The following is a 13,788-nucleotide window of genomic DNA, read 5'->3' on the forward strand; positions in this document are numbered from 1 at the left end:
ATGAGTAGAAACAAAACAAAAATTAAATAAATAACTAAAATAAATGAAGACAAAGAGGACAGTAATGAGCTAAATGTTGCAAAGGAAGTTCCCATATAGGCAGGTGAAAGCTATAGGACTTTTAGCTGAATGCTATATATATATATATATATATATATATATATATATTTTTTTTTTGTATGGTATTTGTTATACCTCAGAATTGAATTTAACTGTGAGAACTGGAGAGTGAGAGATAATGTTTTCTTTGAACTCATGTCACACCTCCTCCTCCTCCTCCTTTCCACTGTATTTAATCAGAAATTAAGATATATATATATATAAAAATTAATTTTTACTAATTAAAATTCTAAAGCAAATATTATATAGGATGGCCATAAAATAACTTTCCCTCTTTGGAAGCATCTGTAGCTAAAACCAATAAACGGAATGAAACCAAATTTTATATTGAGACTTTTGAAGGCATGGGGAGATGATTTCCGCGAAAAAAATATTTAGTACCAAAAGTCGCCAATAGGGAAAATTTTGGTGCTGGCAGAAGCAGATAATTACATTAAAGGCAGATAAAATGGAATAATAACATTTCGACGGTGTAAGCGACAGCCGCGTTACTCATTCCAACTGGATATGTGGTACGTTACAATGATAATAAGAATAATAATAATTAAACTAAACCAACAACTTGCGAGAGACACAGAAATTAATGTAGTAATTGAACTCACGGGAAATAATGTTTTATTCATCAGAATCAGGTTCCCCTGGACCACATACATGATTTTCAATGTGCTGACCTTTCTTGTGTACAACAAATTGCATCCAGTGTGCGACATGCTCTACAGCTGAGCACAAGGAATCGGATTAGATGTTCATAACAGCCCGTTTTATGTTCTCTTTCAAGACATGCAAGTTGGGAACGCCACCAACATACACAACGAATTTCAAATATCCCCACAGCCAAAAGAAGTCACATGGAGTGATGTCTGGTAATCGAGGCGGCCATGCCGTTCAATGTGTGAGTGTGTGGGGGGGGGGGGACGTGCTCCATCCTGCATAAAAATTATGGAGTCCAAACATTGTCTTTGCTGCAATGCAGGAATGACAAAATTTTCCAGCATTCATCGATAAATCTCTCCAGTAATGGAGCAGGTTACAGGACCTGTAGGAGCGATACGCTCAAAAAAGTATGGTCCTATTATGAAATCGGCTGTGAAGCCATACCACATATAAGGAAATTTACTTTTGGAGAATGCAGTGGTACTTGCTGGATTGCTTGGGGATGTTCAGATGCCCAAATTCTGTAGTTGTGAGTGTTGACTGACCCATTCAGATAAAAATGAGTCTCATCACCCTACAATATTCTCCAAGATCAGTTATTGTCGACCTCCATTTGGGCAAGAAACATTAGCGTGAAGGTTATGCGCTTATCATAATCTGCAGTAGTTAGTGCTTGCACCCAACTGAACTTATACGAATAGAAGTGAAACATTTTCCTTAAGATTTTCCAGACTGTACAATAAGCCATATCAAGTTTGCGAGCTATGGCACGAATTCTTGGACCAGTATTGGTCCCCTTGTTGTCGAACACTGCAGTAGCAATGTTTGTTACTGTCTCTTCTTGCGCTGCTTTCCGTTCTCTGCCAGGTCTAACTCCTAGTGATCCAGTTTCTTCAACCTTCTTAATCATAGCGCTCAGTGCTACAGCTGACATAGGATGTGTATGCAGGTTATGAAGCCTTCTAAATTCCCAAAGGGCCGCTATGGCATTACACTGTTTAAGGTAAAACAACTTAACAAGTAAAGCATAGTGAGGTAAGGTAGGACGCATATTGAGCACAATTCGTTAGTCACTCGAATAACTGCCTGAAGGTTCCCAGGCCCTTTTTAAGTGGAATTGGTGGCGCTGCTGTCATGTACGCACAGTAAAATTTGCATAATCCTTTTTACCTGCATTTACTGCAAATATCTGACTGCTTTCGGCTCCACCAGCACCAGAATTTCCCCAATCAGCGACTTTTGGTACTAAATCTTTTTTTCGCGGAATTCATCTCCCCATGCCTTCGAAAGTCTTAATATAAAATGTGGTCTCATTCCGTGTATTAGTTTTAGCTACAGATATCGCCAAAGAGGGAAAGTTAATTTATGGTCATCCTGTATTATCGTCTGACCTCCATGAAAGTCAATGATTCATTGTGGGAGGTCCCACTGTCATACATACATACATACAGCTAATCATACCATGCTTTAAATACATTCACAATGAGTCAGAGATTTATTGCAGTAAGTCACTCTATCATACGAGGTGGATCTGGAAAGTTATGATAAACAAAAATGATATTAATACTAGTAACAGAGTTTGAAGGTAACTTATATTCTTATATCCTCAAGAAAGAACATATGTTCTTTCTTGAGGTTATATCAGTTGCTTTAATATCATTTTTGTTTTAGGCGTTTATCAGAACTTTCCAGATCCACCTCGTATCTATCATATACCCCCCCCCCCCCCATTGTATACACAGTTCATCACATCATGGCTTAAAGACATTAACATTCTCTGCAGACACGACACTCTAAAACAGCACATTCCAATCATTCAGCACTCTCCATGCAAAAAAAACTAGCTTCCCACTCCTTTGCCCATACCCTCATTATACAGCTTCCAGAGATGAAGCTTTCACTTGTTCTCTCTCCATTTCCCACCATTCTATGAGAAACCTCTTCATTGTTAATCTGATAAGAACCTCTTACACATCTTTATCATACTACATCTCTTCCTCCTTTCCACTAGACTGTAAATTGCCTCTTATCAACCTTTCTTCATGCTCAACATTCCAGGACCAGAAACCATCTTAGTCAATCACCTCGGAATCCTTTCCAATACCTCTTCATCTTTTTGAAAACCAAGTTACCAAATCTGTACACAGTAGTCCACATATGTTGCCTAATCAAGATGTTATACAACAGAACCAGAATCTCCTTACTTCTACAAGTCATTGCCATCCATATCATTGCCATAATTCATTGTGTTGTCCTCACAATTTTAGCAATGTATCCTCTAAATTTTCGATTCCTACCCACCATCACTCTGAGATCTCTTATTTCCTAAACTTCTTCCAATATATCCCCCACTAAGTATATTATTATTACATGACACCTCCAGGGAGTCCAAAGATTCATTGAGGGAGGATGCCTACTCTACATCTCTCTGTCTCCACCACTCAGTCCACCAACTACAACTAACTGCAACTACACCAATGCCATAAACTCTACATTCCATCTTTGGTTTCTGAATTTTTTTTAACATTCTTTCCAACTTTGCATCATCTGCAAGCAACTGAACTTTGTTCAAACCTTCCCCAATATAATTAACATATAGGTTAAACATCAGTGATCTTAAAACAGACCCTTGAGGCACACTACTAGTAACTTTCCTCTTCCAGGATATTGCTTCCATATACACAACTTGCTGATAATATCCAAACCCCCATCCATTCTAGTTTAACAATCAACTTATCATGTGGCAATCAATCAAAAACCTTTGAAAAATCTATATATACTACTTTGTATCCATCTCTTTATTTTAATATTTGTAAGCAGATTGCTAAATCATTAGCAAATTCATGCTGCCCTTCTGTATCTTGTTCTTGCTAACTTCCCCAACACTTGAATCACATCTGCCACATTGCCTTTTAATTTGAAGCTGAGGTCTATCACTTCCCTGGTAAAGTAATACAATCTTGCCTTCTTTCCACTCCTTTGGAACATGACCCAATATAAGACTCATCATCAAGTCCCACAGCCTTATTAGCATCAAAATTACTCAATTCCAATATACCTCTTGTTCACTTAGTCAGTCTCTCCTCCTCCCTCCCCACTGCACTCAAACTCTGCATGATGTCACATTGACATGGATGAAAAACCTTCATGAACAAGAGGTATATTGGAATTGAGTAATTTTGATGCTAATAAGGCTGTGGGACTTGACGATGAGTCTTATATTGGGTCATGTTCCAAATAGTGGAAAGAAAGCAAGATTGTGTTACTTCACCAGAGAAGTGATAGAACTCAGCTTCAAATTATAAGCCAATGTGGCAGATGTGGTTCAATTGGAGAAGTTAGCAAGAACAAGATCCAGAATTGGGTTGACAACAGTGGCATTCTCTTTGAAGGTCAGCATGAAATTGCTAAAATTGTGAGGACAACACAACGAATTCTGGCAATAATGTGGAGCACGACTTGTAGAAGTAAGGAGATTCTGATTCTGTTGTATAACATCTTGATTAGACAACGTACATGGAATACTGTGCACAGATTTGGTAACTTGTTTTCAAAAAGATGAAAAGGTATTGGAAAGGATCCAGAGGTGATTGACTAAGGTGTTTTCTGGTCTTTGAATGTTGAGCATGAAGAAAGATTTAAGATGCAATTTATAGAGCCTACTGGAAAGGAGGAGGAGATGTGATATGATAAAGACGTGTAAGAGGTTCTTATCAGATTAACAATGAAGAGGTTTTTCATATAATGGTGGGAGATAGAGAGAGAACAAGTGGTCATCTCTGGAAGCTGTAAAATGAGGGTCAAAGGAGTGGGAAGCAGTTATATCCTCTACAGTGGTTATTTTTTTACCATTTTCTCCAGTCAATATCATTCTTACATAATTATTCATTTTTCTGCTGGGTATGTATCAAAAGAACTCCCTAGTGTTTTTTTTTTGCTTTATTAACTAACTGTTGCTCATACGTCTCTTTTACTATCCTTGCCTGTTTTTTATAATCTTCATGCACAATTATGGGTATGGATCTGAAACATTCTAACCAACCAATAAAGAAAATAAAATTGTATATAAATATGGTTAACTTACTCTCCATGGCTGGCTGTTAATTAATAAGTTGGATATAGAGAATGTGAGGGGGTAATAATACAACTGTGTGTTGAAGAGAAAGTTGTTGCCCTCTTAAGGTTCTGCCTGGTCTCTGATGAGAACCAGCAGTTTAAAACAGGTTTTAGTCCAGTGAAACTTTTATCAGAACACTAATAAAAAGGCAGACATGCAAGCTCCTAGACAGAGTTCATGTTTTTTAAATAGTGTCATACCATGGAATCTTCATATTATATTTTTGTAAGCACTCCAAATAGAGTTCATGTATTATAGTGACTAAAATAAAATGACTGATAAACAGAGATAACAATAATTTTTTTTTCTTCCCTGTTTAGGTGAATGAGATTCTTGACCTTTGGGGACCAAATTCAGGCTCATTAACTTGGAGGTTGACTCCGAACGAAGTTAGATCAATACTTTCTTTAAGGTATATTTATTCATTTATTATTATTATTTATTTATTTGTATTATTTTGCATGTTTTTTCGTGTGCATGTCATTCATGCTATGGCTAACTCTTACTTAAATAATGGTGTTATAAATATACATATATAAATAATTTTGGGAAAATAAAAAATAGATAATATGATATGAATGTGACAGGGTTTTTCCCCCTCCTAGAATCTCAAGCTTAATTCCACAATACATACAATCCCACACCAGAGTATACACAATTTACAGGCATATTATACTAGTTGCCATATGTAATTTAAATGACAAACCATCAGACATTGCAGAACAAAATATTTTAGCCACTACCTTCATAACAAATTACATCACATGCACACATAATGTTTACTATAAGTTAGTTCTAGTGAGTTAGTTCCTAGTTTACATATGAAACAGTTGTTGATTTTGGGAAGATAAGTGTAGGTAATTAACATTGAAATTTAGGTTATACTGAATTTAATTGCATTCAATGACCAAAAAAAAAAATATGTTTTTGAACTAAAATTGATAGATATTATAGTTTTTTAATGCTTAGTTCAAATATATCTCAAAATTATCTCAAATTTGTCTGTCACCATTACTATCCAAGAAGAAAGTGTATATTGAACTTAGCCAAAATTTAACTTCTCGCAATGAACATCATCTTCATCATCAACATCAGTTCCTCATATGCACTTCAAGAAATGTACAGGATGCTATGATAGTACAATTGACTCTTAGTATAGCATACACTGTTATTGTTATAAGGGTGTTTGATACCTAGCTGAACCAACATAAACACAGTGCTATTTCTAAAGGTAACTCACAGCAAACACTACTCTAATAAACTATTCCTGTTATCCCTACAAGTTTGTCTCAACTCAACTATAATGATGGGTAAGATTACATCATTACTAGTATCCAGTGTTGCCAATTTAGCTCTTTTGGAGCTAGATCTAACTCTTTTTTTTCTTCCCTAGCTCCAAAAATTTTAATCTAGTACCTAGCTCCAAATCTAGCTCCTTCAGAACTAGTTTCAGCTCTTTTTAGCTGTTTTTATAACTTACTGTTAAAGAAATTGTTTTAAAAATTTTCCAGATGTTCGCATTTGATAAGGAATTGTATGTTTGGTGCGAGTATTGTACATGTTTCAAACGCATGATGACGTCAGTCAGTCACGTGGCCCAACAGTCTGCCGTTTTGTAGCCTTAAAGTTGATTGCACAGTGGTAATTATGATAGCGAGTGGGAAGTTTTCAGAGACTGATTGTAATTCGCTGTAATAAAGAGTTGAATAGCCTTCTTCAAAAATGAGCAAAGAGAAAAATAAAGCTTACAAGCAAACGTTTAGGAGGGAGTGGTTGCAAATGGGAATATTTAGTAAATGGTTTTGTGAAGTTCCTGGTGATGCTACAAAAGGCCACTATAAGTTTTGCAGATGTGATATAGCTGCTAAATATTGTCAGCTTGTAAAGCATAGCAAAACTAAGAAACATCTTGCTGCAGTTCCATATAAGGCTGTTCCTATTACAAATATGCTTGTGAAAAAGTTTGATGAGACCGCGAACTTTGAAGGTAGGTTAGCATTATTTCTTTGTTGTCACTCATCATTCAACAGTTGCTATCATCTAGTAGATCTTTGCAAAAATATCATCCTAGACAATCAAATTATGCCAAAGGTAAAAATGCACCGAACTAAGTGCTCTGCAATTGTAGAGAATATTCTAAGTGAGCATTTTGAAGAAGATCTAATTGCAGACATTGGAGATGAAAATTTCAGCTTGCTAATAGATGAATCGAATGATATCACAGTGAATAAGATTTTAGGAATGGCCATCATTTATTATAGCAAGAAATTCAACAAAATTATGCATACATTTCTGAGCATGGTGGTTCTAGAAAAGTGTGATGCTAGTGGTATTGTGGCTGCACTGAAAAAAGAGCTCTTGACCAAAAACTGGACATTAAAAATCTCATTGCAATTGATTACAGACAATGCCAGTGTTATGGTTGGTGTCAATAATGGTGTTTATGAACAACTGAAGACATATATTCCCTCCTTAATTTTAATTAGATGTGTATGCCATTCATTACAACTGACAATGTCTCACACTTGTGCAGATTCTCTCCCAAGAAAATTAGAATTTTTAGTTGCCAAAACGTATAAGTAGTTTTCACATTCTTCTTCAAGACAAGCAGCATACCAAGAGCTGTATCAAACTATCAACGAAAATGATGCTCCTCTGAAAATCGTAAGCAATTGTGCAACAAGGTGGCTCTCCATTGAACCTGCAGTAGACAGAATTCTCAGCCAGTGGTTGGAATTAAAAACTCACTTCGAAGTCATGAGTGTGACTGAGAAATGTCAAAGCTTAAATTTTGTGGGAGATGTACAAAGATGAAAGGAATCTGCTGTACCTTTTATTTTTGCATCCTGTTCTAGTTCAAGTTCAGCAAGTTAACAAAATTTTTGAATCTAACAGTGCGGATAAGATGAGATTATTTGAAGACCTTTTTCGTTTGATTCGCTCTATTGCTAATATGTTAGTGCTACCATCATCCACAGTCAACCCTCTAGAGTCAGAGATTGATGACTATTTGGATCCTAATCCAGATCTTGGTTACAGATTTGAAAGAAAAATTTCAGAGTTGATGATACAGAAGAAAATAATGCAAAATGATGAGCGAAATCTTAGAAGTAGAACAAGACAGTTTCTTCTTGGTCTCTTCAAACAGCTTAAACAAAAGTTGCCTGAAAACTTGAATATTTTAAGAATGATGTCTTCTTTTTCTGTTGACAATACCCTAAAACATCTAAAAGAACCTGTTACTCCCATCTTAGAAATAATGCTGAAAACAGAAAAAGATGTTGCTGCTGCTGAATACCAGTACAATACTATCCACTTAAATAAATGGACAAATATAGAAAACACTGAGCTATTCTGGACTGAAGTATGAGAATATAAAGATGCATCTGGAATGAATCCATTTAAAGAAATTGCTCCGTGTGCAATAAATTCATTAAATACTTCCAAATTCTAATGCAGAAATTGAACGAATTTTTAGTTCCATGAATGTAGTTAAAACTAAATTAAGAAACAAGATGGAATTGCCAATACTGACAGCTATTTTGTCGGTCAAGTATGGCCTCAGGCATAATTAAGTGCAGTAGACCACATGGAAGATGTATTTAGCCACTTATATGCAAGTATCACTTTGACTTGAATTTTTATTTATTTTTATTTTTAACTCCTTTTTAGCTCCTTTTTTTTTTTTTTTAGGATTTAGCTGTTTTTAGTAATTTTCATTTGGCAACACTACTAGTATCCTGTAAACGTTTTTCTTACAAACTAATCTATTATTTGCAGCTCTTATTTGAGAAATTGCTCTCTTATCCCATATAAATTTATTTACGTGGCTGCTTCCTCCCTTCCCCACAGTTTTGCTTATTCTTATTATCTTTTTTTCATATTCATCTTACTTATTTCTGATGCTAGGAACTTTAGAAATAAGGACGACGAAATAGTTTCACTGATTGTATTTATTCACCCAAAACTTGGTAGAATAAGCTTGAATGAGATGATATTCTAACAAGCAGAGTAACAATGCTTTTGCGAGGATAGAGAGTACAAGAACGGGGGGGGGGGGAGTGCTGCTGAAGGAATTATATCCATATAAGGGTAGCGATGCAAAAGGGAAATAGTGGCATTTATTTTGGGGGCAGAGTGGTGTGAGGTGAAGGTTGACAAGGAAGAGATATTTAGTTGGATATTGCTATAGGCCAGGGAATGTGGAGAGTGATGATGAAATGTATAAGCAACTTGGGTTAGTGAACAAGGGAAGAGTGATCATTATGGATGATTTTAATTATGGCAGTATATATTAGAATGAAGATATAGTATTTGGGAATGAGGGGAAATGAAATTTCTTGAGTTCTTGTTAGACAGCTATCTTAGGAAGTATGTAAAGGAGGGCACATGAGGATTGAGAGTTTTAGATAAGATCATATCATCTGATGATGTGATTGTGAGTTGGGTTTCACACTTCCCTCAAGGTGGTGAGAGTGCCACCTCGAGGGAAGTTGTGGGATTCCAATGATTTCCAATTTCCAAAAATGGGATTTCAATTGCCATCATCATACTATGTCCTATGCAGCAGTTATCAACCTACCATTTTTGTTCATTAACATCATCTTGCTATAATCACTCTTCTTTCTACTTGCCACATATCTGGTTTGTGCCACAATCCACATACCTGGATTGTGGCTAGCCATATGAAAAACTTCTGTGAGGAAAGGATATATGTGGAATTACAAGGCTGGTAATTATTGAGAAGCTTAGGCAATGTTGGAGCTATAGTATGAGAATGAGGGAGCTGAGAAGAAAAGAAATAAATGCTACTTGAGATTGACAAAGAGATATTTAACAGCATCAACATGTAAATGTGTTCTGAAGGTCAAAACACCCAATAAAGGTAGGTGCCAAATGGATAAATAAGGGGATCAAGCATGAAATCTGGAAGAAGAATGCACTTTGGAGTCAGCACAAGTTGAAAAATGGTAATAATCAGGTTCCATGAAGAGCATAAAAGAATAGTCAAGGACACTGACTCATTTGGTAAGAACAGTAGAAACACAGCACAAGCTGAAATTAGCAAATCAGGCCAAGAAAAACCCTGGGAAGTTTTTTTTTTTTTTTTGATATGTGGCAAGTAGAAAGAAGAGTGATTATAGCAAGATGAGGTTAATGAACAAAAATGGTAGGTTGATAACTGCTGCATAGGACATAGTATGATGATGGCAATTGGAAATCCCATTTTTGGAATGGATTGGATATGTGTTATTTTCCATGAGATGGGATAGGTGCCAGCTGAGTATAGGAAATTGAAGAAAAAATAGAGGACGGGTGTTAGCTCTAGAGCACAATGTTTGAGTACAATGAGATGCCATCAGGACCAGATGACTCATTAGTGTTCAGGTCATTTAATATTTTTCTTATGTCTATCTGCCAAAAGGCCACAGGAGGCATATGGTGCTCAGTTGCTGCTATGGATGAAGGTGATTTGCCTTTGTCATCTGTGCAGAAGTTAGAGGAAAAGAGTGATGCTAGAAGGTCAGCTTTTTCTTTGGATGATGTAACAGAGGTGCCATCTGGATGGGAGAGGTGGAAGTGCAGGGGAGTAGAAGTTGCATGTGATGACTTTTATGAGGGACCAGAAGGAACAGCTACAGTTTGGACAAGAAACAAGTTTTCTGTTAGTAGCCTTTACAAAGTTGGATTTGGATTTACTAATAGCTGATTTACATTTATTGTGTGCTTATGCATAGGCTCAGTATGAAGCTTGGGTTCTTGATGTAAGCCACTTGCAATAAGCTGAGTTTTTTTTTAATTCAACTGCTTTCATCCGTCTTCTGTTGAACTAGGGCTTGGAAAGCAGATGGGAATTTTGGATGGAATGAGGCATGAATGCCTTCATGTCACTGAGAATGGCTTCTGTGACTGGGTCAGAAGAGCGGAAGCAATAGTCATGCCATGGGAAAGAAGAGTAGCAGTAGTAGTTCTGAACATCATCCCACTTTGTACCATTGTAGTGCCAGAGGAGGGAATGTTCTGTGAGATAGGAAAGTTGCACTAGATTGTGGTCTGGGTTGCTGAGAGGAGAGGTAACTTCTACACTGTGTTTGGAAGGAGAACTACTTAAAAGAAAATCAAGGCTATTGGGAGAGTGGAAGGGATTGTCTGGAATTTGGGTAGGTAGGTGCACAATTTGCATTACATCGTTGCTTGTAGCAAAAACTTCCGCATCATGTCCAGTTTGATGTATAATGCTGAAGAGGAGGAGCCAGTTGGTGTTGTGGACATTCAGGCTACTGAGGATGATGATGACTTCTCTGTTTGGGTAGATTGTCAAATTTCATGGAAAGGAAGGTGAAGAGGTCTTTTTGATTTTCAGGGTTTGGAGACCAATAAATGCAGCAGATGAATGTTACTAAGTGGGGCAAGGAAACCTTCAGCCAAAGTAGGTCAAAAGCACAAGATTCTAAATTTAACTTTCTCTGGCAGGCAGTGTTAGAACGTACAAAGGCACAGGTGCTACATTTGTTGCAAAATTAATCAAGAAGAGTATATGGATATTGAAGGTGAACTGTGGTTGATGTAGCTATATTTGTGTTTCTGTTAAGAGAAGGAGGTCTGGTTTGGATGTCTGTAAGTGGTGATGAACATTGTTTATGTTCATCATCACTTACAGACTTTCACTTCACAAATATCTGCAGATGTTTATGAAGTGGATGTGGAAATGATTTTTTTTTATAGGGATCCTGGTAAGCTTGGAATATTGTGTTTGATTTGAATTGTTTGGAAGTGTTCCTGTCATTGTTTGTGTGTTTCATTTTTCCTTTGTTATTAGATGTAAGGAAAGAGTGTGTGTGTGGGGGGAGGGGAAGGATAGACTCATGAACATGACAACCATGAGAGCGACCAGTTTCCTTGCCATTCCATGGCCTCAACACTGCCTCCCACATACCACTATTCAGACTCCCTCACGTCACAACCTTGCAGAGAGTGTGGCATTATGTGCCAGTTGACCAGGAAGCTTCCTGACTTGTTATTGACTGGTTTGGGTCTGTATACTGTCTGGCATGATAACTAATAATTAAGGAATTGACAGTGTACACTAGAAATATAAATTAAATAAACTTTAATATATACTTTCCGATATTTCGGCAAATGTCATGTTACCATCTTCTTGGGAACTCAATACAAAGACAAGCGCACGCAAGTACTACATAACAGCAAATGAGAACCGAAGCTAGGAAGCTACTGTTTTCCTAAAGTCCTAATGATGCCCCCCCCGGCGGGCTATATTGGTAGTTCTTGGCCTTTGGGCTGAAGTTCTTCTGATAAATGTTTCCCAAATTTGGGGCAGTCTCATGCATCCAAATTTGTTGAGGTTTGGCAAGTTCCTAAGGGCTGAGGCTGATTCCATGAATAGTCTTTCATATTTGAACTTGCTGCGTTGTATTACTGTGGCTTTCTTCCATTTTATTCTGTGGCAAGTATCCAGAGCATGGTCTGCAAGCCCAGAGTGGCTGTACTGTTGAAATCGAATGTAATCCTTGTGTTCTGAGATTCTGATATTTGCTGTCCTGCCTGTTTGGCCAAAGTAGGACAATTTACAGCTGCAAGGGACCCTAGGTAGGTCTAAGGGAAGTGGTTGATCTTTAGTGGAGCAGATAAGGGATGCCAATTTTCTATATGGTCTGTAACAAGTGGTCAAGTCATGTTTTTTTAAGATTTTGTTGATTTTTTCCGAGGTGCCGCGGATGTAGGGAATGGTGATGGATTTAGAGTAATCTTTTTTTGCGAAGTGGGGGGGGGAGGTAGGTTGTGGATAACTGGTTTAAGTATTTGTATTTTTTGGATTCTTTGGGGGGGGGGGGGGTAGCCATTGGCTGAGAAAGTGTCACGGATGTGATTTAGTTCAGTGGTTAGGGCTTGATCATTTGAACACATTATTTTTGCCCTGTTGAATAGTGTCTTAATAACTCCATATTGTTGTGAGGGGGGGGGGGGGGTTGATGGGATTGTTGGTGAATGTATCTGCCTGTATGGGTGGGTTTTCTATAAACTGAGAAAACCAAGGTTCCATCAGGTTGGCAGGTTACTAGTGTGTCTAGGAAGGGGAGGTTATTGTTTTTCTCTTTTTCTAGGGTGTTGGTTGTTTAAGTGTGTTAGGAAGGAGAAGAGTGAATCCGGGTTGTATTGAATTCTAGTGTACGCTGTCAATTCCTTAATTATTAGTTATCATGTTTAACCAGCGTATAAGCCTCTCTACAAAAAATACTGTCTGGCAGCTGGCCTGCATTACCATTTTCCAGTCATAGAATTGACCTGGAAAAGCACTAGTTGTCTACATCACACCAAAACATGGTATGAACGCAAATTTAAGGAAGCCTGTGAGATCATTATCAACCACCCCAATCTAAACAGTAACGATGGTCTAAAAATCTCATACATATGGAAGGCATATATTTGTCCCACGAATCCTTCCTCTCTAAGAACAACTATAAATAGAACTAAAAAATCCAGGATCCTAAATCTAAAATAACGACTTTAATAGTAAAAAATAGGACATCACTGTTAAAGAAAAAATCTGTAATCAAGAATGTTTATTCATGTTGTAATTTATAAATAATTTTTTAAATCAGAAATAACAATTGTAATAATTGAAATAGCACATCACTGTTACTGGAAGGAAAACTATCTGTAAGCAAGAATGTTTATTCATGCAATCATAAATTAAATCTAGCTTGATGTAATTTTTTTTTTTTTTAAATTTAATCTGAGATCCATATAAATTTTGTTCGTGCACTCTCCACATATACAGCTAATTTAGTATTTTGAATAATTTCTCTCTTGTTTGATATATCATCATCATCAAATTCCTGCCATGTATCCACAAGGGGTGTACAGGATATGATAGT

General features: G+C 36.9%; 1 protein-coding gene across 4 annotated transcripts in view; it reads left to right on the forward strand.

The window, feature by feature from the left end:
• The window catches only part of Cog4 (conserved oligomeric Golgi complex subunit 4), a 321,056-nt gene that overhangs the window by 259,499 nt on the left and 47,769 nt on the right, over positions 1 to 13,788 (forward strand). For all 4 annotated transcript variants that reach the window (XM_090397413.1, XM_090397410.1, XM_090397412.1 and 1 more), the window contains one exon: positions 5,212 to 5,303. In XM_090397413.1, coding sequence (XP_090253539.1) covers positions 5,212 to 5,303 — 92 coding nt within the window. The remainder of the gene's footprint in view (positions 1 to 5,211; positions 5,304 to 13,788) is intronic.

This window comes from Typopeltis vanoorti, chromosome 9 (assembly GCF_054136105.1).
Source record: "Typopeltis vanoorti isolate ZY-2024b chromosome 9, IOZ_Tvanoo_1.0, whole genome shotgun sequence".
Classification (NCBI taxonomy): Eukaryota; Metazoa; Arthropoda; class Arachnida; order Uropygi; family Thelyphonidae; genus Typopeltis; species Typopeltis vanoorti.